This window comes from Rhinolophus sinicus, chromosome 3 (genome assembly GCF_057876585.1).
Source record: "Rhinolophus sinicus isolate RSI-liver-muscle chromosome 3, RSI-T2T, whole genome shotgun sequence".
NCBI lineage: Eukaryota > Metazoa > Chordata > Mammalia > Chiroptera > Rhinolophidae > Rhinolophus > Rhinolophus sinicus.
Genome location: NC_142503.1, coordinates 128125605 through 128151043, shown reverse-complemented (window position 1 = coordinate 128151043; position 25439 = coordinate 128125605). Strand labels below are relative to the sequence as shown.

Sequence of the window (25439 nt, the reverse complement as noted above, 5' to 3'; positions counted from 1 at the left end):
TAGTTAGGAAATCTTGATTTCCTAGTCAAAAAGAATCACTTAATGCCCTCGGTGCAAACCGCTCCTAGCTCTAGAACTTAATGATTTTATAATTAAAATAAATAACGTTACTGTTCCCCACTAGACTGCAAGCTCCTTAAGGGCATGGATTGTTCCTTTGTATGAGCTCAGTGCCTACCACTTAGTAGGTGCTTAGAAGATAATGCGAGGGTGAGAGGCCCCTTTATCCTGAACCTACTGGTATCTAGTAAGAATCAAGATTTCCTATTTAACCTGGTGTTTTTTTCCTATATTCTCTGATTTTAGAGGAAGTGGCATGGAAAGCAAGTTGCTTTCCTTGGGAAAGATTGGTTGGTTTTCTGTCAATCACTGTTGATAAGCTCCCTGTTAACCACAGGACAGGAATGAGTCTAGTCTCATTGGGATTTTGTAGGAGTGAAGTGTCTTCAAGGAAGAGACATTCAGGGAGCCTATCTACCAAATTTCTCTAGAGTGAGGGTCTCAAGGTGATACAAAATAAATGAAGACAACCCAGTGCATTTTCAGGCTTGGTTTGCCTTACCTGATACCAGCAATAGAGAAAAAGTTACTGGGTTTTTTTCAGTTATACAGCTTTCCTTGCTTTTATATATGTGGCTTAAATGAGTAGCCTTTCTCAAATCATGACCTAATTTAAAAATGTCTTGCAACTCTAATTTCTCATGCCTCTCCCCCTTTTTATGCCTATGGTAATTATTTGTTCAACATACGTTTACTGGCGGGGGGGACATTTACTGCGTATTTAAGTGCTAGGCTTATTTAAGTACTGCGTATTTAAGTGTTTTAGGTGCTAGAATTTGTTACAGAAAAGAGTTAACTTAGTAAGAAAATTTTATTTGCTGAAGAATGTGTCAATTTGCCATGTCTGACTTGCTTCTCACCAGAAACCTATCGATTTTTTTCTGTTGAGATATAGTTCACATACCATAAAATCTACCTTTTAAGTACCATTTAGTGGCATTTAGTGTGTGTGTGTGTGTGTGTGTGTGTGTGTGTGTGTGTGTAGTAACCATCACCACTAGCGAATTTTGGAACATTTTTACCCCAAAAAGAAACCTTGTACCCATTAGCAAGCACTCCCAATTCCACTCCTCATCCCAGCCCCTAGCAACCACTAATTTATCTTTGTCTCTGGATTTGCTTATTCTGGGTATTTCATATAAATGGAATCATACAGTGTATGGCCTTTTGTGTCTAGCTTTCACTTAGCATAATGTTCTCAAGATTCATCCACGTTGTGGTATATATTAGTACTTCGTTCCTTTTTAGGACTGAATATTTCGTGTAGATACACCACGTTTTGTTTATCCATTCATCAGTTGATAGACATCTGGGTTTCCATTTTTTGATTATTAAGAATAGTGCTGCTATAAACATCTGTACAAGTTTTTGTGTGAACGTACCTTTTAGTTTCTCTTGGGTATATCGTGTTTCCCCGAAAATAAGACCTAGCCAGGCCATCAGCTCTAATGCGTCTTTTGGAGCAAAAATTAATAGACGCATTAGAGCTGATGGTCCGGCTAGGTCTTATTTTCGGGGAAAAGGGTATATTTAGGAGTGGAGTTGCTAGGTCATAAGGTAACTATGTTTCTACCTTTTGAAAAGCTGCCAGACTTTTCCAATGCAGCTGCATCATTTTACATTTCAACCAGCATGACATGAAGTTTTTAATTTCTCTATGTCCTCACCAAACTTGTTATTGTCCATCTTTTTTATTATAGCCGTACTAGTGGGTATGAAGTGGTATCTCGTGTTTTCAATTTGCATTTCCCTAATGACAACAATGTTGAGCATCTTTTCATGTGTTTATTGGCCATTTTTATGTCTTATTTGAAGACACCTCTATTCAGATCTTCACCCATTTTTAAATTGGGTCATTTGTCTTTTTATCGTTGAGTTGTAAGAGTTCTTTATGTATTATAAATACTAGACCCTTATCAGATATATACGATTTGCAAATATTTTTTCCCATTTTGTGCGTTGTTTTTTTCACTTTCTTCATAGTGTCCTTTGAAACACAAAAGTCATGAAGATTTACACCTGTTTTATCCTAAGAGTTTTATAGTTTTGCTCTTACGTTTAGGTCTTTAATCCATTTTGAATTGATTTTTGTGTATGGTGTGAAGTAGAGGTCCAATTTCATTCTTCTGCGTACGGATATGCATTCATCCAGCACCATTTGATCAAAAGGCTATTCTTTCCCCATTGAAAGGTCTTGGCGCCCTTGTTGAAAATCAATTGACCATGATTGTATGGGTTTCTTTCTGGAGTCTCAAGTTTATTCCATTGACCTGTATGTCCTTGTACCAGTACTACACTGTCTTCATTACTGTAGCTTTTTAATAAGAATTGAAAATGAGAAGTATTGAGTCCTCCAATTTTGCTCTTTTTCAAGATTGTTTAGCTATTCTGGGTCTTTTACATTTCCATGTGAATTTTAGAATCAGCTTGTCAATTTCTGCAAAAAAAGAAAAATACCTGGGATTTGAATAGGGATTACATTAAATCTGTAGATCAATTTGGGAGAGGATTTCCATCTTAATAATATTGTCTTCCAATCCATAAACACAGTATGTATTTTAATTTCTTTCAACATTTTGTAGTTTTCAGTGTATGAATCTTGCACTTATTAAATTTATTCCTAAGTATTTTGGTTTTGCTATTTTAAACGGAATTGTTTTCAGATTGTTTATTGCTATTGTAGAGATACAATTGACTTTTATATATTGATCTTGTATCCTGCAAGTTCAGTTGCAGTTTAGTAACCTTGCTGAACTTGTTTATTTAGTTCTAATGGTTTTTTTGGTGGATTCCTTTGGGTTCTCTGTATGCAAGATCATGTCATCTGCAAACAGAGTTTTATATTGTCTTTTCCACTCTGGGTGCATTTTATTTCATTTTCTTGCCTCATTTTTCTGGCTAGACCCCCCAGTACAGTGTTGAATAGAAGTGGTGAGAGCAGACATCCTTGCCTTGTTCCTGATCTTAGACTAGCTTTCAGCCTTTCACTGATAAATAAGATGTTAGCTGTGGGTTTTTCACAGATGCATTTTATTCCATAGATGTTTAAAATAAGCACTTGCTGTTCTCAGTGCACCCCACGTTCTGTCATGCCTCTAGGTTTTGCACTGTTTCTTCCTCCTTTCTGTCCGTGGCAAACTCAAGCCGTTGCCTCTGAGGTTCAATCCAAATCTCTGAGATGCTTTCCTTGACTGTCTCCAAAAGAGTATATCCTTCCTTCCTCAGAGCTGCTGCAGCACTTTTTACATTTCTCTACCTTTCCCACACAGGATTGTAATGATTTGTCTCAGCTTTCTGAGCTCTTGCAGCCAAGGACCATATCCCTAAGGCAGCACCAGACCATAGTGGGTAATCAGTACAAACTGACTGCGTGGTGGCCAGGCTAGGAAGACCGGGGAATGGGAGTGGCCTTCATGTCACTTCATGTAACTTTTTAAGGTTAGAAATGTACCCTGTATATCCTTTTAATGTTTTTCTCAATCCATTATGGCTCTTAGTGGTGCATCCAACAAACATTTCTAAAATCTGTTCATGTTTCAGTCAGTACCTCTCCAAGGAGAGTAGTCAGGTCCTTATTTGCCTGAAAAGTCTCCAAGTTCCTGGAGTACCTTCTAAACTTAATATTACAGGATAAGTTATACTTTCTTTTATGGTGCTTAGACATATTTCCTATTTGAGATTCAATAAAGACACTACAGGCTCTCAGTTCTCAAGATCTGGTTAGTCTAATTACTAATCAGTCACATGATCTTGACTAAGTTACCTCTCCAAACCTCAGTAACAGCCTAAAAAGTGCTCATCATTTTCTCTTGGCGTATTGATGAGGATCCAATGAGATCATGTGGTTGGTGAGTTTTAGAGCAATTGACAAGATCTTAGTTGTCTTAGCTATGCCCTTTGACCCTTTCCACTTAGACTGAATTGCTTGGGGACGAGAGTCCATTTCTATGCTTTGTTGATGTTCTTTGCCTTCACCTCTTCGGTCAAAGTGAGAGAAACTTGCTGTCTTCCAACTAGCCACCTACAGGAGCTGCTCTAGCTTTCTGAGTGTTTTTACTTTCCCTGGACTTTTTTCCAGCAGTGTGCAAAGAATGGGTTCATTGAAACGCTCCTTTAACACCATTCTTCGCTGTGTATTGGACAGTGTCATTATCATAACTCCTTGGCTTTACATGGGCTTTTCCAAAAAGTGCAAGTGCTTTCTTATCTCCCATCCTGTTTGATTCTAACAGAGTCATGGGAGACGGTGATGGCTATGAGCTCTTGTTTGATCACCAGCCATCTAAAGTTAAAAGTTAACCCTGGAGTCAGTTAAAACCCCACAGACATTGTTCTGCAGAATGTGTGATGCAGAGTGTGAAATGTGAAGGAACTGTGGTATAGAAAGAGGAGCCAGAGGCCCAGATTTGAGTCCTCAGCTATGCCACTTAATGTCAGATCCCTCAATTTCGTTCATTTCCACTTTCACAGTAGTTAAACAGGAAAAAAATAATAATACCTATTTCAGAGGGCTGTGAAGATCAAATGAGAAAGGTTCTTAGGAGTTCTGCAGTGACATGGTGACTACTGAGCCCAGTAGCATGGCTTACTTCATAGAGCTTTGGGACTCAGACTTGGAGTGGCTGGAAGGAGATAGGAATACTGGTGCTGTGGGAATCTGGATAATGGCCTCAAGATTTTGATTTCCCTAAGAATCCCTCCAGGACCACCTCACCCTTTCCTGCCTCCAGGCCTTTGCTCTCCCTATATCCTTTGAGTTGAGAGCAGTGTACCTATTGTCTCCCAGGCCCTTCCTTGCCTGACGGCTTCGTGCCTCTGAAATCTCACCTCCTCTGGGATACAGCCTTTTGGTGCTCAAAACCACTGGCCTCTTCCTCCTCAATATGCTTAGTGTTAGACAGATTTTAAGTTCCTTGAAGGATGGCCTATGCCCTAAATAGCCAGGATGGCACTGGCACTGGTCTGTAAATCAGCCACAGGAACATTTGCTGAAAGAATGAACAAATATTAACTTTTTGAACACCCATCATGTACCAGACTGGGGTGTTTCAAAGTTGAGTAAGACAAAGTTCTTGCCCTCAAGGAGCTTTCTTTCTAGTGAATTAAGAGGCATTTACATTATCTTGTTTAATTCTCACAGCAACCCTTGAAGGAAGCTGGAGGTTAATAGATTTGCCCAAAGTGGTAAAGCCAGGCCAGGGTTGGTCTGAGGCACACGCAGAGGTGGAAGTCCTAGTCTCCTGCCACCTCCCAGAGTGCCTAGAGATTCACCCCTCATTTCCAAGGGTAGTGCCCAAGATTGGAAGGAGCTGGGAAGGTGGCCATGGTGTGCATCACCCACGAGCTACAGCTCTTGGATCTAATCATATCCCAGCTGTCACTCATTAGCTTTGTAACCTCGGGCAAGTTACTGAGTCTGAGCTCCAGTTTTCTCATCGGTAAGAGAAGAATACCGTGTTTCCCTGAAAATGAGACCTAGCCAGACAATCAGCTCTGGTCTTATGTTAATTTTATAATTTTTGCTCCAAAAGACGCATTAGAGCTGATTGTCCGGCTAGGTCTTATTTTCAGGGAAACAGGGTTGTGGGCATCCATTGTTTTTACTGGTACAACATCCAGTCTTACTTTTGCTAACAGCCCTTGGGTATTGCTTTCCCTCTCCCTAGTTGTCAGTAATATGGCTGGGGGTGGCATGTTACTTAGGCTAGCCAGTCACTTGGTCTCTGGAGATGAATTTTCAGTGGGGTGACCCAAAGACTGAATCCCACTGGAGTTCATTGATCCAGGTGAAGCCCCGACAAAATGACTGGTTCCTGCTCTTTTTTGACTAGTTCTGCTTCTCCTTCCATTCTCTTAGCTTCCTACCACAACCTGCCCCACAGCTTCCCGCTAATCAATTTCTTTTTTGTTTAAGTTCATTAGAGTCAGTCAGTGTTCATTGCTTACAACAACAAAAAACTTGATCAAGACACCTACCTTGCAGTGTTGTAAGGATTAAATGATTAAATGAAGTTTGTAAATTGCCTAGCCCAGTTCTAGCAGCATAGCAAGCAGTCAGTAACGGGTGGTAGTTGTAAGTTAACACTGAGGGGAAGCGGGGAGATGGGGGGGGCAGAGCATAGGGAGGGGAGGGAGATTGTTACTGGCTTTGGTTCCACTGAGAAGCCTTCCCCCAAGAGATAACCATAAGGAAAACAGAAGGGAAGGGGAGTCCAGGCTATGGTATGCTCATTTATTCAAAATGTCTTTATTGAAACAGAATGACAGCAAGAATGAGGTCCGGGAGGACGCCTGGGCACAGGATGGAGCCCAGACCAAGGGTTACAGTGCGGAGCTCTCTCCCTGTCCAGACTCTTGCCAAGGACATGAACACAGATCGGCAGAGAGCACGTGGGGGTAGGGACAGCCCTCTGAGCTCCTCAATGGCTGGCGTGAGGTGCCTGAACTTTCTGGGCAGCCCTGCCTTCCCTCACTCAATCCTCCTGATCTCACTCACTGCCAGGGCCTAATGTCACCTTTCGGTACGGGCCAGCCTCCTGCAGAGGTGCTCAGAGGCCACTCAGAGGGCAGGGTTGGGGGTGGCAAGCAGTGGGACATGGTCACAGCGGTTAGGGGGTGGCTGCCGCAGCAGGGAAGGCCGGCGGCACAGCTCCCCGTCCCGGAGCACCTCAGGCAGGGGCTTGCGCTTGGTCTCCGGCAGAAGCATGATGCTGAGGATGCAGAGGAGAGCACAGGCCGCCAGCACCACATGCTGCAGGAAGGCTCCATGGCCCATGTGGAGGCGCTGGGCTGGGCCACTCAGACCTCCGAGTGCCCCCAGCGCCATGATCAGGCCTAGGCCTCGGCCCCTGGGAGAGATAGAGGAGGCACTTAGCCTCTAGTTGTGGGCCTCACCCCAATCCTCCAGCAGCCTTCCCTCCTTCATCCCTCAGACCCTGTCCTGGGCAGGAGGCTGGGAGGCCTGGCCCTGCTCCTGGCAGCACCCCTGCTCTCACCGGACAGTGGTAGGGATGACTTCAGCAGCAAGCAGGGTGCTGAGGATGCCAGCAGCTTGGGAGGAGAAGAGGCCGAGGACAGAGAAGGTGGTGATGGCGGCCTCGTTCAGATCTGGAGGACCAGGAGGGAGGTGTGAATGGAGGCGGGAGGTCATGCTTGGCCTAGTCCCTGGCTTCATACCCTTGCTCTCTGATCCTACTGCTCTAGCTGGGGGGTCCCTGGGCATTCACTGATTGATGGGGAGAACAGACAGGGTGTGTGGTCAGGAGGATTGTGGAGATGTCTCGGCAGGGGCTGATCTTGGGAAGCCTGTGCCAGAAGCAGTGGCTGAGCCTGTCTGAAGCCCTTCTGCTGGAGTTCCTTTGCTGAGCCCACATGGTGGGGCAGGGAGGGTACTCACAGGCCCACAGGCCCAGCAGGACCAGGGATGCAATGCCAGTGAGGGTCATCAAGAGAAGCAGGATGCCCCGGCGGCCAAATCGGTCCACAGTGACCCCCAGGAAGACACAGGCCAGGGCCGCTGTGCCGCTGGCCAGTAGGGAGCACAGGTAGAAGTCTGATGGGCTCCCTCCTCCTCCCACAGGCTGGTAGCAGTGGCGAATGGCGTGGGCAATAAAGCTGTGAGAAGGGGTGGAAAAGCAAAGAAAGGTGTCTGCATCCGCATCCGCAGCCTTCCACAACCCCCTCTCTGCGGGGGTCTCAGGCCTTCCCCACCCAGCCAGCCCCTATCCCAGCGACTGGCCTGGCGCTTAGCTCAGACACTCAGGCTCACTTGGTGAAGCCCAGGATAAGCAGATGTTTCCAGATGTTGCGGTAGTTGAGGAGGGACGTGAAGGAAAAGGAGGATGTTGCAGGGAGAGGGCAGGTGTTCTCCAGGTCTTTGGGAGAGAGAGGGAGGAGCTGTCTGTTAGAAGGAGCAGCTGAGATCCCAGGGTCCTCCCACATGGGTGGTGGGAACCCTGGGAGAAGGTGGCATAGCTACAACCATACAGAGGGCACCGTCATATGTGCATGTGAGGGCTCGCCTGCAGGGACCCATCTCTTACCCTGCAGGGCCTCCTGGGCCTCCTCTCCCAGCACCTGCCCGTGGGGCCGGTTCCTCTCAGCCAGGATCCTCAGCACCGATTGGGCCTCCTCAATCTGTCGTTTCACTATCAGCCACCGTGCAGACTCCAGAAACAGACCAGGCCAGCTGGGTGTGGGGGGTGTGGGGGGCGGCAGAGGTACATTGTGAGCCCTCCCATCTCCCGACCCAGGGATGGGAAACTACCTCCTCTGAGGGGCTAAAGCTGGGACAGGCCCGGACAAGGGGCAGTGGAGAAGAGGGGGGGTCTCCAGGCTAGAGCTAGGCTAGAGGGAGAGACGGGAATGGCCAGACGGCAGATGAAGGGTGATACTGACCCATAAAACAGGAAGAGGATGCAGGGAGCGGTGATCATTCGCTGCAGAAATCGCCAGTCCTTAGAGACAAGGGCCAGGCCCAGGAACAGGAAGTGCCCCCCCACCCCCACCAACTCCCCTGCTAGGGCCACCCGGAGCCTCTGGGTTGGGTCGCACAGCTCCAGGCCTGGAGATACAGCAGGGACAGGGAGGAGAGGTCAGGGAGGAAGGAGGTGTGGGAAAGAAGAGGGGAGGGAGGGAGGAGGACAGAGAGCAAGGTCAGACCCTGAGTGGAGGCTGTGGCTGTGGCCTCCCACATATTAACCTCTGAATGGCAAAGAGTGGAGAGATTGTTCGTACAGTCCTCTCTCCTCTCCTGCTCAAACCTGGAAGGGCTCAAGGAGTCCTTGGGGGGTGTTCAGCATTCCCAATTTACAGGCTCTTTCACATCTGACTTTGACCTTCATATCAACCCTTGTTCAAGGTCACACAGCTAATCAGGAATTCATTTTTTTAAATAAGACTTTATTCCCTGACAGCAGTTAAGTTTAGGGCAAGGAAGGTTTTAAAATCAGTGAAGGGAGAAGAGCATAGAGAGAAGCAACACCCCTGGATCCTTCAAAGGCCTGGGCAGAAAGACTACTGAAATTTGGGGCTGAAGAAGGGACTGAGAGGACCCTACGGGGGAGTGAGAATGACCTGGGGAATGCAGACAGGCACAGGTGAGCCCCAAGGGAAGGACCTCATGGAAGCTACTACTCACGCATTAGGTATACACCAAGGTCAACTCCGGCCAGCAGAAAGCCCAGGAGGAATCGCAGGGCCATGACACCCGTGGAGGAGCCTGCAGCAGCCCCTCCCACTCCGCAGGGGCCCACCAGTCCCAAGGTCAGCAGCACAATCCCACGACGGCCAAACCTGGAAAGCGGGGAGGATCTCTGGTCACCCAGACTCCCTGGGGGAGTTATGGCTGGGTGGGGCCCAGCTGCCCACTTCAAAACTGAAGGCATGAGGATGAGGCCTTGGGAGCAAGAATTCGACTGAGGTTACAGAAGGTAGGAAAGGATGGGGGACCATGGGTAAGTGACATCTGGCAACTAGGCACTGGGGCATGGCTATGTTCTGTGGGGATAGGACCACTGACTCTTGGGAATGGGGCTATGTGTCAGAGGTGAGGGCGTTTCTCCATGTTAATGAGACCAACCATCAGAGGGGATGCAATATTGTGTAGGGGACTTGGAACCATTGATTCTTGGGGGATAGAGGTCAGTGGGGATGGACTTGTCTTGCTCAGACTGATCAGAGGAGATGGGTTCATTGATATAGGGGGTTGGAGCTACTGATCTATGGAGGCGGGGCCATTGGCCACTGTGCACAGGGATAGTATTGGTCAGTGAAGATGGACCTATTGAGTTCAGGGGACTGAGTAACTGATTTGGGGGGATGAGACCATTGTCCCATGGGATTGGGGCCACTGGCCAGAAGACAGAGCCACCGATCCATGGAAATGGAGCTATTAATCCATGGGTGGGATAGGACTAAAGATCAGTGGGGATAATCCCTAATCTTGAAGACCGGACAATTGTTCTTTGGGGATAGAGCCATCGATTCATGGGTTGGGTATGTTAGTCCATATCGATGGGGCCATTGGTCAGTGGGGATGAATCTATTAATCCATGGGGACAATCAGTAAGGAAGGGGTCACAGAGCAGGAGAAATGAGACTACCGGTCAGTGAGGACAGGGCAAGTGATCTTGGGGATAAGATCACTAACTTATGAAGATGAAGACTGGGATCACTGGCCATTAAGAAGGGGGCTCTGATCCCTGAGAGTGAAGTTATTGACCCAATAGAACGGGGCCTTATTTCCACGAGGATGAAGTAATTGGTTAACGAGACTAAGGCTACTGAATCTAGGAGACGAATTATTGGTCCTAGGGGATGACACTGATTCCATAGGAAGGATGCTGCTGGCCTGTGGGAATGAGGCCACGAATGCATGCAGATGGGTTATTAAGCTGTGGCTTTAGGATCATTTGCCGACAGGGATGCGTGACTACTGGGCAGTGAGGATAGAGATTGATTTTAGGGAATTAGATTATTGAATGTTGGGTTGCCTTTCATCCATGGGAGCTGAGCTATTAATCCATTTGGACGGCACTCTAACTCAGTGAAGATGAGTCTAATAATCAATGGGGACGGTCAGTGGAGAGGGAGCACCTGGTTAGTGGCGATGGTGTCAAGAATCAGAGAGGGGAGTTTTGATCCGTGGGGAAAGTGACCGGCTGGTGGGGATGAGCTGTTGCTCTTCGAGATGAGACCACTGATTCATAGAAATGGGGCTTTTGATCTGAGAGGATCTGAGAGCACTGAAGATCCAGGAGGAGGGGACTGGGTCGGGGAGGGTGCTATTGTGATCATGGATCCATGGGGCTGGCCTATTGACCCACGAGCGTGGAGTCATTTGTAGAGTTGAACTGTTGGTCAACGGGAATGGGGCTGTCAATAGGAATGAAGGAACATAATGATCCTTAGGAATGAGGCCACAGAGCTAACAGTCCACGTGGGTGTGGCTGTTAGTGAGGAAGTGCCTATTAACATGAAGCTGGTCAGGGAGGTGGTCAGTGGTGAGTGGGACAATACGGGAGCTAGGACTTTGATCTGTAGAAATAGCGTTTTTGGTCAGTGGCGATGGGCTATTATCTTTGGAGATGAAGCCGTTGATCCGTGGACTTGGGGAACGTGGACTGGGGGTGGAGTTATTCCCCTGCGCAGAAGAGGTGTGGAAGGAATAGTTCTTGATGGGGAGCGCAGCTGAGACAGGGGTGGGCTGCATGTCATGGAACAGCAGAAGTTCAGAGAAGGCTGCAGAGTCCAGCGACTGCTCTTCCGCCGCTTGCCAAGGCCAGCTGCCTGGGCCAGGCTCCCTAGTGCCCCCTCCTCTCTGCTCGCCCTGTCCCTGGCAGCCCTCACCTGTCCGCGGGGTAGCCCAGGAACAAGTAGCCGGAGGCGAAGCCCAAGATGAAGAGGATCTGCTCCAGGATCACCTGCCAGCCCAGGTCACACACCAGATCCCACTGGAGATGTGAGAGGGATGGAGCGGCTGTGAGGCTCGGCGCTGGTGGTTCCCCGCCCGCCCCAGACCGGCGCGGCCCACCCGGGCGCCTCACCTGGCCGATGGCGTTGGTGGTGAGCACAGGCAGGCCGTTATAGTCCCAGTCCTTGAGGCAGTGGTTGAAGTCCGGGGGGGCAAAGCCGCTGCACGAGGGGTCCGTACTGGTGGAGACGCGGCTAGCGGCGCTGGCTGCTAGGGCAGCGCTGGCGACGCCCACGCCGCTGGCGTTGGGGGACTGCTCCCAGCCAGAGGCGTTGGGGGCGAAGCCGCCGTAGTGGCAATGCAGTGGGGGCGCCAGCGTGAAGATGGGGTCTGAGGCCAGGCCCAGCGCCACGAAGAGCACCGGCAAACAGCAGAGGCCGAGCTGCAGCTGCTGGCCCCCGCCCAGCGCCCCCACCTGGGCGAGCAGCGCCTCGAAGCTGAGGGGGCCGGGGGGCACGGCTAGCGACAGGCTGCTGCCCAGACCGTCGCCACCCGCGTCGCCCTCCCCCTCCCGCTCGCGCTCGCGCTCACCCTGCAGCTGCTCCGTGGGCGCCTCATCTCCGAGGGTCCCGACCTGCTGGTGGTGGTGGTGGGGTGATGGCAGGAGAAGGGTGAATCGGAGAAACACGCAGACCAAGGGAAGAGGGCGGGCGCGCGCGCGAGGAAGGCAGTCCGACGCGGGATGTGCGGGGGGGAAACGCCAGGGGTTTGGCGGGGAGGTGATGGCGTAGCCTCCAGGGCGCAGGCACTTACTCCGTTGGGGCTGGGGGTGATCTCTACAGTGTTGTCGATTTTGCTGCTGCCCCCGCCATTGGGCTCAGAGGTCCCGGTGGCCACCCGGGGAGCCAGCTTGCCGACCGCAGGGGCCCTGCCGGGCCTCACCGAAAGGATGCGCTGCCCTCTGGCCCAGTGGCGCGGCGGGTGCCGGGACACAGAGGCCGGAGAGACCCCGCTCTGCAGCTATGCAGCTGCGGGCGCCTCCTAGGTCTCTGCGATCTTTGCACTGCTTTCCCCTCCCCTTCCTCCAGACTCTCCTCCCCTTCCCACGTCAGCAGATCCTTTGGTCCAGACTCCTCGTCAGGGAGAGGAAGGGGGGCCAGGGCCCCAGGGGAGACAGGAGATGGGGTTCTGTCTCTCTCTGTTCGCTGGGTCTGAGGGCCATTGCGGTAAAAAGGGGAAAAAAGCTGAAGGATAGTAGCTAGTAGCTCAGGCCGATACGAGATTCCTCCTTTGCTTCCAATTCTTCCTCATCCATCCACCCACCCGTCCATCCAACCACTCATTCATTCATCAGTAAAATTTATGAAGCCTGTACTCCGTGCCTGGCCTTGTGCCAGGCTTTGGGAATAATAGGATGGACAAGACCCACCTTGGAGTAGCTTGCTGGGGAGACAGACTGTATCCTGGCAATTGCAGTCCAGGGCAAGCGATGTGGAGGGCTGGGTTCCGCACTGTACTCAGCCCTGGCTGCACTCCTCTACCAGGCCACTTCTCTAGGCGTCACCAGCCCCACTCTGGTTGAGTCTCCATCATTTCTCAACAGCATTTGGCATTGTTGGCCACCCCTTCCTCTAGATACTTTCTTCCTTGGCTAAGTCCCACACTCCCCTGGTTTCTTTTTGCTCCTCTTTTGTCCACTGCAGGCTCATCCTTCTCTTCCTCAGCATCACTCAGTGTCTGCGAACTTCAGAGGCTTAGTACTAGGTCCTCCTCTCATCTCACACTGTTCTCTGCACCGGGGGATCTCATCCATGCCTAAGGCTTCCTCAGTATAAACAACACGAACCAATAGATTTATTGTTTTGTTTTAAAAAAAAAATGTTTTTTTTAAATTGGGGAACAGTGTATTTTTTCCAGGACCCATCAGTTCCAAGTCAAGTTCTTGTTTTCACTCTAGTTGTAGAGGGAGCAGCTCACTGGGCCCATGTGGGAATCGAACCGGCAACCTTGGTGTTATGAGCACCACACTGTAACCAACTGAGCCAACTGGCCACCCCTGGTCCCCAGATTTACATCTCCAGCTGTCATCTCTCTTCTGAGCGCCAGACTCTTGTAGCCACCTCTTCTTTGACCTCTTACCTTGGATGACTCATAGGGATCTCAAACTCAGTGTGTCCAAGATCAAACTCATGCTCTTCCCCCTGTAACCTGGTTGTCTTCTAGTGCTTCTTTCCTCAGTGAATGGCAACCTCATCATCCAATTGTGGCCAAATGCTCAGGTGACAGCCCTTAGCGTGCCTTCTTCTCCCCACCCCCGTCAATCCTTTACAAAATCCTGTCCACTTTACTTCCTATACAGTTCTCTGACATTCCCCTTCTCTCCATCTCTACCATTAGTCAAGCCACTTGTTGCACAAACTGCTTTAGCTTCCTAATTCCTAACTGGTACTCTGTGTTTCCATCCCTTTCCCCCATCTGTTATGTACAGTGCAGATGGAGTGATCTTTTCAAAATGCAGATCTGTTCATGTCTCTCTCATGCCTAACAGCCTTCAATGGCTTCTCCTCACCATCAGGGTAGAGAGAGTAATATTCTCTAGACACCTCACACATGGCCCTGCATGCCTGGCCCCACGCGCTCTGCAGCTCCATCTCACTTCTCAAACTCTGCACTGCAGCTATGCTGGCCTTTTTCCTTTTTTCCATGCCATAGTACCCTTGCATAAGCTGGTCTTTATACGTCTTCTCCTCCTCCTTAGTTCTCATCCTTCAGCTGTCAGCTCGAGCACATTTGTCTCAGAGAAGCCTTCCCTAACTCCTAGAATTGCTACTCAAAGTGTGAGTTACAGACCAGCAACACCCACTTCGCCTGGGAGCTTATTAGAAATGTAGCATTGCAGGCCTTTTCACCAGATCCCCAGGTGTAGTACATTAAAGTTAGAGAACCACTTCTCTTCTCTAAGAGATTCGATACCTAACAGATACTTTATTCTCCAATCTCAGGCAAGGACTGGAAAGGAGTGTCCTGTCAGTCCCAGCCAGGAAACCCATTCCCTCTTCTCTCCACTGAAACATGCTTCTCATTTGTCTCCTGTTGAAAAATTTCCCAAATATGGAAACTCTTCTAAAGCATTTAGCAGCCTCCCATCACTTCCCCTCCCCCAGCTCATATCAGCACCCCTTCAGGATTTACTTCAGTGTTGTCATAGCCAACATTCCTTGGGGATTTGTCTGTGTCTTTGTGTCTGTCCTGGAATTATAGTCCCTTGACTTTATGTGGGACATGACTTTATGTGGGACAGTCCCTTGACTTTATGTGGGACAGTCCCTTGACTTTATGTGCTGTTGATATACGGTGTCTTGTGAGGTCCTCACAACCCTGTGAGACCATTATGATCATCCTCATATCACAGACGAAAGTGGGATTCAGAGGGACTGACAGGATTTACCCACAGACACAAAGGTACATGTGATTCTGGGACTTGCACTGAGACCTGACTCTAATTCCAGGCTGACCTCTTAAATTCTTTCTGGAAAATGATGGGGGATGGCCCGTTATGTCTTGAACACATAGGGGTGAATTTTGGTGGCCCCAGATTCTGGAAATGAGTTTTCTTTTGAGAGTGAAATGAGGAACAAGAAACCCATAACGGAGGCAAAGGCATAGTGGGTGCCAAGACACTAGGATTGTGATTGACGTTTGCGGTGCCTCCAATCCAGTCACTGAGCCAGGGCGTCATCTTGGGAAACGGATTTGTGGCTCGGACTTCTTCCCTCATCGCAAATGGCTGGAGCGATTCCCCATCCAAGCCATGGCTCATCTATTTCACCCAAGCCCTGGAGACTATGGACTTCTAACACACATCATCTGCCCGTCAGCATCTCTAAAAGATGCTGTGTCCAGAAGGAGGCTCAGCAGGAAGCCTGGGAAGGGGAGTGTAATGGGTCAGACCCTCTTGGGTTAACCTAAGGAAGTGAGCACCATGGCCAGCCAGCAGCACTCTCCAGCTGGCCAGAGCTAGCCTGCAGCACAAAGCTGAGGATAATTGGGGTGACCTCTTCAGCACAGCAACCTTTAAGGTTCTCGTGTGGCCAGCCTCTCCACATGTCTCCTTTCTAATGACATCATTAGACAATGAGGTCTTGGAGGCCACAAGTCAGTAGTCAGTGTCTGTCTTCCTGGAATGCTGGTTCTCTCATCCTTGGGGTCTCAGCTCAGATATGACCTTCCAACCATCCTGTCTAGTCTCCTTCCATGGCTTCTCCTCTCATTGGGTTAGTCCTTCGTATCACCCTGCTTATTTCCATTATCAGCAACTGACTTGTTTATGTCCATTCCACCCACAATGTACGTGCCTGGCACATCATGGGAGCTAACCCTCAGAATGAATAGTTGTTGACGACACAGCAAAATTTCACCCCAAATCCTAAAGGCATCCATGCTGTCCATAGTGTGTGTCCCATAGGTTTGGCCAAGGGGCACCAGACCCAACCCCAGGCTCCTAAGAAGCAGAGTCATGGAGCCAGACAGTACAGTTTATTGAGGTGCGTGCCCAGTGCCTGAGGCCCAGCTCTCCCACTTCCTGTGGAGGAGCCCTCGGGCCTCTCCCAGACCTACATATTCTGAGTGGTCATTGTCCTGCCCTCAGTCTAACCAACAGTGAGGCGCTGATGTTCTAGAGCCAAGAAACAGGACATGCAGATGGCCCGGTTTCAGCCACCTGATTCTCTGTGGGGCCGGGCTTCCAGAGGTGGGTGGCAGTGTAGTGACAAGACCCTCCACCCCAGGCTGAGGAAAGAGGAAGAGTCCTCCTGCTCCAGAGGACCTGGCACTTGCCCCTGACAAAACAGGGAATAATATTAAATAAAAATAATTTATACAAAATGGCTTGTACAAAAAGCTGCAGGGTAGGGGGTGGAGACGCCTCTGTGAGAGACTGAGATGACAGAAGGGGGGGATGGGGATCCCCACCTCTCCTAGTCCCTAAAAGAGAGCCTTCCAGTTGCCCAAGTTCTGGAGGGGTGTCTCTGGCAGGGAGGGGAGGGGCAGATTGGAACCCTCAGGGAGCGAGGCTTGTGAGCAGGTTGGTGAATTGCAGGGCGTGCCCTGCCAGCTCTGCCACACACTGTGCCATCTCTTCAGTCGCAGGGCTGGATGGGTAGCCCAGGGCAGCTGCCTTGACAGCCAGCACCGTGGCCCGTAATGCCTGGCCCAACGCTGTACCTGCAGCTCCAACCTGAGCTCGGAGAGGGGTGGAGGCTGCCAGCCGGTTCAGGGTATCCCCAACAAATACCAGGCGGTGAGCGGCCACCACCACCCGCTTGCCATGGGGCACGAAAAGGCGTGGGGGCTGGTTGGCCCTGGTGCTGGACATCAGGGCTGCCACGGCTGCCTGCAGTGCTGAGTAATGGCTCTGGCACTGCCCTGCGTAGAAGTGCAGGAGCTGTAGGTCTCCGGTGGGCAGAACCAGCGGCTCCCCTGGGGACAGGGCGTCCTGAGGGCAAAAGGAGTGGTCAGTGGGAATGCTCTGTTAGTGTCACTCCTGCTCTCACTTCCTTTCTCCTCCCCTCTTTGTTCCTCAGTCCTTTCTTCCTACTTCAATCCCTTTAGCTCTTATCTTTGCCCATCAGAACATTTAGATCCTCATAGTGAGTGGCAGGAAAGTGCTCAGAGCTGGTGTCAGCTACATCTGGATTCAAACAACCTCACTCCAGTCTCTGAACTTCTTTCCGTATCTCTACACTGGGGAATCTAGTACTGCGCTGTTCAATATTAACAATGCAAATCACACGTGTGATTTTAACATTTCTAGTAGTCACGTCAAGAAAAGTAAAAAGAAACTGGTCTATTTTAAAATCCCAAACATAAAAATGTTGTAATTTCAACATGTAATCAATATAAAAATTATTGAGATGTTTTTTCATACTAAGTCTAGAAAGTCTGGTATGCATTTTATATTACAGCACATTTCAGTTCAGACCAGCCACGTTTCAAGTGCTCGATTGCCACATGTGTCTGGCTAGTGGTTACCACATCGGCTAGCGCACGTCTAGTATCTGCCTCCTAAGGCTGTGGTGAAGATGAGTTGCTATATAGAAAGGGCTCAGAACAGAGCATTGCACACTAAGCCCCGTAGGACTAACTGGCTAGGATTAGCGTTGACGCACGCAATGTGCTTAGCACAGAGTCTGTCTCTTGGTAAATACCTGATAAATGGTAGCGATTGTGATTAAAACCAGAGTCGAGGAGACCATCTCACTTTCCTGAGGCCCAGAGAGATGAACTGGCCACTTTAGAGCCCCTGGTTTTTTCATGATGGAGCCAGGATTAGGAACCAGGTCTCTTAAAACCCAGGAAATCAGTTGGAAGGAGCCCCAGAAGTAACCTGGCCCAGCTCTAACCCACAGCCCGGAAACTTTCTGCTCCTCAATGCTCAGTTTTTGATTTCTCTCCAATACATTCTTTCCCCTCTTTCTGAATTCCTGATATCCTTTTCTAAATTCCAGCTCCTTCCTGTTGAATTTTAACTCCTGTCTACTCCAACTGTTCCATTTCACTGAACTTTCACCCCATCCTAATCTAGTTCCCTTGATGGTTCAGTTAATACTCTCTTCCACGTTCCTGCTCCTCCTTCCCCGGTCCCCCTTCTCTAGTACCCCTACCACAGGGTTACCTGCTGCTCTGGTGGCCCACTCTCCAGCAGTTCAGGACCCCCTGGGAAGGCCTTATCCAAGGGCCTAGATCCCTGAGTTTTATCCATGCCCTGCAAGAAGGGGTCAGAGTCTCAGTGCAGGGGTTGGGTAGCCTTCCTGGCCCTCCCCACTGCCCCTTCCTCCCTGAGGTCTCTCCTGCCATCAGAGGTTGCAGTTCCTGGACTCCAGGTCTGGGAGAGCTCTGGTGGCCGGTCAGAGGGCTCAGGGACCCCAGCCCGGGTTTAGGGGGATGTGGTAATGGTACAAGTATGGCCAAGCACGAGTCCCAGGCCAGAGGAAGGGAGGGAAGGAGAGTCCATGTGTGGGCCCAGGCCTCCTCACTGCCCCCCAGTTCTCCAGGGGGCATCTTGGGTGGGGCTGGCTGGAGGTGAGCTCACCTTCAGGTGGACATAGTCGTACTCCTCAGACATCGGGATGCCCTCATACTCATTGTGGTGTCCTGCTGGGTCGTCCTCCAACTCTCCGCCCTCTGAATCCCCCTCAACCTTAGGGCTCCCATAGCCAGACAGGCGGGGTGGGGGCGGGGGCAGAGGCCTGTCCTGGATGCTGCCCTTCCGGCCTGGAGCAGGAGAGGGAGCCGGGGAAGGGCTGGGGGCCTCAGCGATAGGCAGGGCAGGCAGAGGGCGGCGGGACAGGCTCTCAGCAGAGGGCAACCGGGGCCGGTGTGAGGGTGGAGGACTTCTGGCCAAGAGCAGGGCCAGGGTGTCCGGGTCATTGGAGGCCAAGGCTCCCAGGGGTTCTGGAGAAGGGGGTGTCTCTGGCCCCAGCAGGGGCACGTCGTAGATGCCTTCGTCAGTGTCCCCACCTTCCCCGTCTGCTTGCAGTTCCTCAGGTGCTTCATACAGGTTGAGCAGGGCTGATGCCCGTTTCAGGTTGGAAGGGGCAGCGTAGAGGGGGGGACCTGGTTCTCGGCCCCCCTCCCACTCCAGATCTGGCTCCAGCTCTGATGGTGGCTTCGGGGCCAGAGGCACGTCATAGGGAGTTTCATCTTCTCCAGGGGGCTGTGGGGCCACCCGGGCCAGAGGGCGGGAATAGGAGGCAGGGGAGTCATAAGGGCCACTGGAAGGAACTCGGAGGGCAGCGGGGGGCACGTCATAGACCTGGAGAGGGAGCGGCTAGTTACTCTCAGCAATTGACTGCCTCCCCCCACAGCTGTCTATTCCCTGCCCGACATACACAGACCTCTAGCGCTCACCTCCAAGGCATCTCCAGAGGCAGCCAGTTGAGTCCCACCGCCTCTGGGAACTTTGTAGATGGGGTCAGGGGAGGGTGGGCAGGGTCCACCTGGAGATCCTGAGGTCAGACAGGGACGAGCTGGGGGTGGCACCACATACACCTGGGGGATCAAGACGGGTGGGTGGGTCAGGAGTGGGGCCCAGGGAATCAGGTCACGTGTGTGCCTTGGAGGAGTGTAGACACTTTCCAACCTCCTCCCTGTCCCACGGGGAAATAGAACCCAGAAAGGGTTGACAGGCTTCTTAGAGCAGAGCCCTGCAGAACTGTGTGTGGTCTCAGGGCTCTCCCTGCCCCGGGGTTGGTAGGGCTCCAGCTCTCACCTCCTGGTCCTCATTGCTGTGCTCTGGGGCTGGATATGGTGAGCCAGGCTCGGCTGGGGGCACCTGGGAGAGGCTGGGCTTGGGTGCTGGGCCAGGAGGAAGGAGCTTCACTCTGTTGGCGGGCACTATGCCCTGCTGGCCGTGCAGGGAGCAGAGGCACCAGCCGTCCAGCCCACCAGCGCCCTCCCTCTGCAGTACCCGTAGAACATCCCCTCGGCGGAAGGACAGCTCCTGGGGGGACTCGGCGGTGTTGTCGTAGAGTGCCCGGGCCAGCTGGGCCTGGTGGGTGAGGTGGGAGTGGGGAGAGGGGTCTTCATACACATACCAGGTCATGTTACCTCCTGCTCAAAACCCTTTAGAGCTCCCATTTCCTGCAAGCTAAGAATCTGACCTCCTGCCTCAGACCTTCCTGACTGGGCTCGGCCTTGTCTCCAGCTTCAGCCCCTGGACTTCCCTCTTCCACCTCAGAGCCTTTGCACTTGCTGTTAAGAGGTCTTTTCTTCACTTTTTTCCTACCCCATTCTGTGTCTGTGTCCACTCATTGTTTCCTTCATAATACGTTATAATATTTGTCTATTTATTTTTATTATCGATTTCTTCCCTTATACTGTAAGCCCTGTGAGAACAGGGACCCCTATATTCCTTAGCCTCTGCAATAAGGCCTGACCTGGAATCAGTCCTCAGTAAACATATGCTGAATGAATTTCCTCCAAAGCCTTGCGTACACAAGGAAGTCCTGCTAAGATCTCTCACAGAATGTCCTTTATCTCCCGTTTCCCATCAACATCCCCCACAAACAAAAGGTTAGATGAAGCAGCTGCAGAGACCCCTCGTTCTGAGAGGGACTGGGATTGGCTCAGCCCAGACAGTGCCTAAGCATAAAAAGGAGGAAAACGGAAACCGAAGCAATTGTTTTGTTCTCAGTTTGAGCAAATAAGGTTCTCAGAAGAGGCTGAGGTTACCATGGAGAAATGGAAAAAGTATACACTCGTGTGTGTGTGTGTGTGTGTGTGTGTGTGTGTGTGTGTGTGTGTGTAAGGGGCTGGTGGACCAACCAAGAGCAAGCATTTATCAGCCTGTTTCCAGTCCTGTCTGGTGGGACACCTAAACTTTTTCTTTGAAGATCCACACACTCAGGTATAAGTCACAGATACTAAGTGCAAATTATGTATCCAGACACTTTGAAAGTTTTTGCTCTAATCATCTCATCTCATTTAATCCTCACAGCGACCTTAGGAGGGAGGAACCATCATTGTCTCCATCTGGAAAGGAAACTGGAACAGAGAGCCTAGTACATTGCCCAACGACATACAACTGGTGCAGCTGGGAGCATATGTGAACTCCTGGCTGCTTGATTCTAGAGCCTGCACTCTCCATCACTCCTCTACTGCCTCTCCGTAATCACAAACACACGGATCTACCTTTTCCTTCTTATACTCGGAGCACTGGGTAAGTCAAGAAGGTCCATGACCCAAACGCATATAAAGTCTTCATTATACCCAATTTCCCTTTGCTAGTCACCCTTCATAGCGCTCTGGTTCCACAATGTCCTTTGGTAGAATCAAGCTTAAACCACTCGCGATATCAAAATATATTCTGCTTCAGTTATGTTTGCTAAATGACTGCACCTGCAGGCAGGGTCCCAGGCGATGGTGGCTCGCATCGTGGTGGTGGAGAAAGGTAGTTAAGCATTACTGAGCAGGTAATCCATCGGGGCTAATTCAGTAGAAAATCTCAAGCTAAAGATCTCTGGCAGGTTGTATTTGGCCCCCAGGCCATGGGGAGAAGGATGCCCTGCTCAGCCGGCATGAGTGCATGTTTCTCTTGGCTGGTATTTCCCTCAGGTGGAGAGGTTGTCAGCCCTTCATCGCTGGGTGATTTCAACAGCAAACTGACTTCTCTTGCCTGATTCCAAACTTACCAAACCATTTTCTGATTATGTTGGTTTCTACAGGATGTTGTCCCATAGAAAGAAAACATGCTAACCAGGTGATACAAATTCCTGGTTAGCGTGGCACTTTTCTAATTATAAATTTTAAATTGGTGTTTTGGATTTCGCCAAGGGTTAAGAGCACAGGTCTGAGGCAGACAGAACTGGGTTTGAGCCTTGGCTCTATCCCTTTCTACCTGGGTGGCTATGGGCAGGTTGTCAAACCTTTCTGAGCCTCAGTTTCCTCCTTTGTAGAATTTTATATCCATATCCAAATATCTATTTTTGGATAAAATAGTACTATCTTCACAGGAATGTTGTGAAGGTTGGATGAGATAATGTGTCAAACAAGCAGGACAAACCCAGACAAAGCTTAGGGCCAGTAAATGTTCAATAAATAATAGCTGTTATCAGGATCCTGTTAAGTGTGATGATCGTAAATACCAGCCCTCCCTCCCCACCCCACACACCTCTGGGTAAAAAGAAAAAATCTTCCTCCTGGGACTACATAGTTGACCAGCTGCCTCCCTCCCCTCTCCTGGCTCTGAAAACTATGATGGTTTTTCTCACCATCATACAGATGGAGGAACTAAAAGGAATTTGGTTTGAACAGTGAAACTTGAACTTATCCTAGAAGGATATGGGAGGACATAAAGAACCGTGCTTCTCTTTCCAGCCTCACAATCCTCCTGCCCAGAGTACCCATTCAGAGGGGACCAGAAAGCAGGTGGCGGCCTGGCTTTCCCTGGGAATCCTAGGGCCGAGGGAAGGTGGAAAAGGGGACAGAGTTGCTTGGATTCGGACTACACGGAGTGCAAGACAGAAAGCAGAGGCGGGGCTGAGGAGAGCTCCTCCCAGTGCTAGGTTTGAATTCTGTCCAATGGGGCCAAACCTCTGGGCCTTGCAATTGTGGGAACCCAGGCCAGAGCTGCTGATAACCTGATTGATGATGGGTGTAGCCACCTCTACCCCCTCCTCAGGGACCTGGCTAACTAGTGAGGGAGGGGCTGACTTAATGGGGGGTGGCAGCGGGCCACGCACACTCCGGGAAGCCTCCTCCCACTGTCCCATCATGCCAGCTGTCTCCTCCCTTTGTCCCCAGTCCCCAGAAAGTGGCCAGAGGCTGGCTGACATCACCTCCCTTCCTCCCTCTATTTTCTCTTTCTCCCTGCCTGATCTCCCGCTTTTGCTTCGTTTCCCCCCTTTCCACCATCCCTCCTCCAGAGAAGGGCCTCCTTGGGCCCTCCAGCCTCTCCTATTTTCCTGGAGCCACCTCCATTCTTTCAGCCCCCTCCCAACCTTTTACTTGCCTCCCAATCACAAGCCCCTGCCAGCCACCAGTGGCCATCTGTTCTGCCCATAAAAGAGCAGATAAAACTCGGGCTAGACTTGCCCCCTTCCCTCCATCCCTGGGCAGCCTCTAGAAAGAAAAGGGGAAGAATGGGGAGAGGAGGGAGAAAGGGGAACCTAGACCCACAAGGAGCTAGGGATGAGCAGTGAGGAGAAAGGGAAACAGAAGTGAGAGGAAAGGGACACAGCCTCCTGGAGAAGAAAGGGACCAAGGAGAGAGACAAAGAGAAGGCAGAAATAAAAGTGACAGGAGTGCAGGGCAGCTGTGAAGGTCTCTGCCCCACAGCCTCCTTTCCCTGGTGGACTCACCGACGTGGCTACGGCCATGGCCTTGGCCTTCCGTGCGGCCTGCTCCAGGCCAGGCTCGGTTTCGCTGACTTCAGCAGCGGCTGCCCCGCACCATGGAGGCGGCCCACGGCTGCGGCGCCTGAGTCGTGGCCTCCGAGGACGTTGGAGGAGGAGAAAGAAAACCCACAAAACTCCCCAAATGGGAGGCAGCTTGGTCGGGCAGGAGGAGGAGCAGGGCGGGCCGGGGCGTCGCTGCGGGACCTCATCCAAGGGCGCGAGCTCTGCACTGTCCCCACAGCCTCCCGGGGGCCGCCGGTTTGGCCAGGCCCCCGGAGATGCCTGCCCTAGGCCGCCGAGGCACCCCAGGTCCGCATGGACCTAAAGTTCCCTTCTAGGGCCGGGGCAGGCGGGGAGGCGGACGCTAAGGCTGCGCTCGACTACTCAACAGGCCGCTCAGCCCTGAGGGCTGGGAGAAGCCGCCTGGGCGGTTAGGCTGGACAAGCGAGTTTAGGGACCAACCCAACCCCACCCGGGGCCGAAGAGCGGGGATCCAGGACTGTGTTCGGGGCGATCCGGGTGCTGTAGCGGCCCCGCTGCCGGGGAGGGAGAGAGCTAGAACTGAGCCATCGCTCCCCCTTCAAACTCTCCCATCTTGGCGAAAGGAGGCCAGGCTACACCAAAGGCCTGCGAGAGCGTGACTGTGGGGCTGCGTTGCCCGAGTGGCTGCTTTCCTCCCAGACACTCGCAACTTCAGGATGAGGCGGTTCGCACTCACACTCGCTCTCAGCACCTCCGCGGTCTGGGGGCGCCGCGATAACACGCGGCAAGACTCGAAGGGGCGGGACGGCCTTCCACAGCCGCAGAGGGGCCCACCCGCCCTCCTCCGCTCCTCGGCCGCAGCGCGCAGGGCCACCCGCTCCAGCTCCCACCCTTGGTCCCCAGCACCCGGCGCAAGCGTGCCGCCCCTCTCACGCGCACCCCGGGCAGGGCCCCTCGGCGCTCCCAGAGCTCGAGGCAGTACCCAGGTATCTCTGGGAACGCAGAGAAAGGCCACAAAGCAAAAGGAGCAAAGAGGAGAAGGAAGGGCAGGGGCCTGGGGACTCGCCTGGTGGTGGGGTGGACACTAAGAGAGCCGGGAAGCCTCCGGGGGTCGCGCGTGGCCTTCAGGCTCACCCCCGCTCGCGGCTCCCTTTCCCTCCCCTTCCCAGGCTCCCGGACCCCTTTCAGGGCAGTTCCTTTCTCCTCCCCTCAGGCCCTCTCCGCTCCGGCTCGGGGCTCGGTCCTGGGGATTAAGAGAAAGGAGGGAGGGGAAAAGGGAGGGAAAGGGAAGGGGCGGAGGAGAAAGGAGGACGATCCCTCCAAAGGCGGGTGTTGAGTTTCAGCTCAGGACCCTCGGGCCAAACTGCACGCCCCCTCCCGGCCCCTCTCCCTGGCTCCCTCTTCCCGACGCCGCGGTGGCCCTCCGGGTGGTCTGGTCCGCTCCCTCCTCGGAGCTTGCCTTTCCCCGCCACGCCCCCGCTCTCCCCCGCCAGCCCCGTGCCTCTCTCTGCCTCCCTTTCATTAGCCCTACATCTGTCTTTCCCGTGGGAGGGAGGGCGCTCCTTCCGCCTTGCTTGGGTCCTCAGCAGAGGCTCTCTTCTCTCTTGGCGTTGCCTTTGCAGGGGTGGCAAGGCTAGCCGCGGTTCCTGCGGGGAAGCGGGGCTGGACTGGAGTCGGGGGTCTGTCTGGGGCTGGACGTGTATTCTGGCCCTGGCGAGAGAACGTGAAGCCTAAGCGTCTGGTCCCAGAGCTGCAGAAGGGCGAGTTGTGCCGCCTCTTACACTCTTCTGCCAGTCTGGGCCTGTCCCTGGCCCTTGCCCTGGCACAATCCTGCTGCCACGAAGGGCAGGACCGAGGAGTTCAGGCACAAAAGGGCCAGCTTTCAGAAAAGCTGCGATCTGGCCTCCCAGGAGTTTCAGCTGAGAGGTCGGGCTTTGGGGTTTCCACCCTTCTCCTGCCATACAACTAACTACTCCTTAGTGTGTGCACTGTCTCCCTCGTTACCCCCCTCTCCTGGTTCTTCCTTTTGGGGCACACATCAAGGCCTGACAGAGCCTGGAGGGAAGCCTTCCTTCTTCCGTTTTTGAGGT

At 51.9% G+C, this 25439-nt stretch overlaps 3 protein-coding genes across 6 annotated transcripts; all 3 read right to left on the bottom strand.

The window, feature by feature from the left end:
• Positions 1–6278: 6278 nt before the first annotated feature.
• LOC148758594 (solute carrier family 22 member 17) lies at positions 6279–12547 on the bottom strand. Of its 2 annotated transcripts, none has more exons than XM_088797004.1 (10): positions 12287–12547; positions 11607–12110; positions 11410–11513; positions 9200–9354; positions 8458–8623; positions 8103–8248; positions 7829–7934; positions 7457–7674; positions 7056–7167; positions 6279–6908 (listed from the first exon to the last, which is right to left on the bottom strand). In XM_088797004.1, the coding sequence occupies exons 4-10, from the start codon at positions 9261–9263 to the stop codon at positions 6620–6622; spliced, it is 1101 nt and encodes a 366-aa protein (XP_088653130.1). In that variant the 5' UTR covers positions 9264–9354; positions 11410–11513; positions 11607–12110; positions 12287–12547; the 3' UTR covers positions 6279–6619. The 2 variants fall into 2 exon arrangements, with proteins under 2 accessions (XP_088653130.1, XP_088653131.1); XM_088797005.1 differs by having other exon boundaries at positions 11607–12107.
• Positions 11406–13286, bottom strand: LOC148758593 (solute carrier family 22 member 17-like). Its single transcript, XM_088796931.1, has 4 exons — positions 13270–13286; positions 12287–12434; positions 11607–12107; positions 11406–11513 (listed from the first exon to the last, which is right to left on the bottom strand). The coding sequence occupies exons 1-4, from the start codon at positions 13284–13286 to the stop codon at positions 11406–11408; spliced, it is 774 nt and encodes a 257-aa protein (XP_088653057.1).
• Positions 13287–15994: 2708 nt separating this feature from the next.
• On the bottom strand, positions 15995–24785 carry EFS (embryonal Fyn-associated substrate). 3 transcript variants are annotated; one of them, XM_088797002.1, is made up of 6 exons: positions 23332–24785; positions 19743–20021; positions 19382–19522; positions 18564–19286; positions 18147–18236; positions 15995–16967 (listed from the first exon to the last, which is right to left on the bottom strand). In XM_088797002.1, the coding sequence occupies exons 1-6, from the start codon at positions 23347–23349 to the stop codon at positions 16533–16535; spliced, it is 1686 nt and encodes a 561-aa protein (XP_088653128.1). In that variant the 5' UTR covers positions 23350–24785; the 3' UTR covers positions 15995–16532. The 3 variants fall into 3 exon arrangements, with proteins under 3 accessions (XP_088653128.1, XP_088653129.1, XP_088653127.1); XM_088797003.1 differs by lacking the exon at positions 19743–20021 and having other exon boundaries at positions 23332–24784; XM_088797001.1 differs by lacking the exon at positions 23332–24785 and having other exon boundaries at positions 19743–22118.
• Between the last annotated feature and the right edge of the window lie 654 nt (positions 24786–25439).

Excerpts from the sequence above, each read along its gene's own strand:
- EFS (XM_088797001.1), bottom strand. The coding sequence starts at position 20,075 with ATGACCTGGTATGTGTATGAAGACCCCTCTCCCCACTCCCACCTCACC. Across the intron at positions 19,523-19,742 it reads ACAGCAATGAGGACCAGGAG|GTGTATGTGGTGCCACCCCC; the intron begins GTGAGAGCTGGA and ends TTGATCCCCCAG. Across the intron at positions 19,287-19,381 it reads CCTCTGGAGATGCCTTGGAG|GTCTATGACGTGCCCCCCGC; the intron begins GTGAGCGCTAGA and ends CTCCCTCTCCAG.
- LOC148758593 (XM_088796931.1), bottom strand. Across the intron at positions 12,108-12,286 it reads TCACCCCCAGCCCCAACGGA|GTCGGGACCCTCGGAGATGA; the intron begins GTAAGTGCCTGC and ends CACCACCAGCAG. Across the intron at positions 11,514-11,606 it reads CCACCAACGCCATCGGCCAG|TGGGATCTGGTGTGTGACCT; the intron begins GTGAGGCGCCCG and ends TCACATCTCCAG.
- LOC148758594 (XM_088797004.1), bottom strand. The coding sequence starts at position 9,263 with ATGGCCCTGCGATTCCTCCTGGGCTTTCTGCTGGCCGGAGTTGACCTT. Across the intron at positions 7,935-8,102 it reads GGCCCAGGAGGCCCTGCAGG|ACCTGGAGAACACCTGCCCT; the intron begins GTAAGAGATGGG and ends TCTCTCCCAAAG. Across the intron at positions 6,909-7,055 it reads GTCATCCCTACCACTGTCCG|GGGCCGAGGCCTAGGCCTGA; the intron begins GTGAGAGCAGGG and ends TATCTCTCCCAG.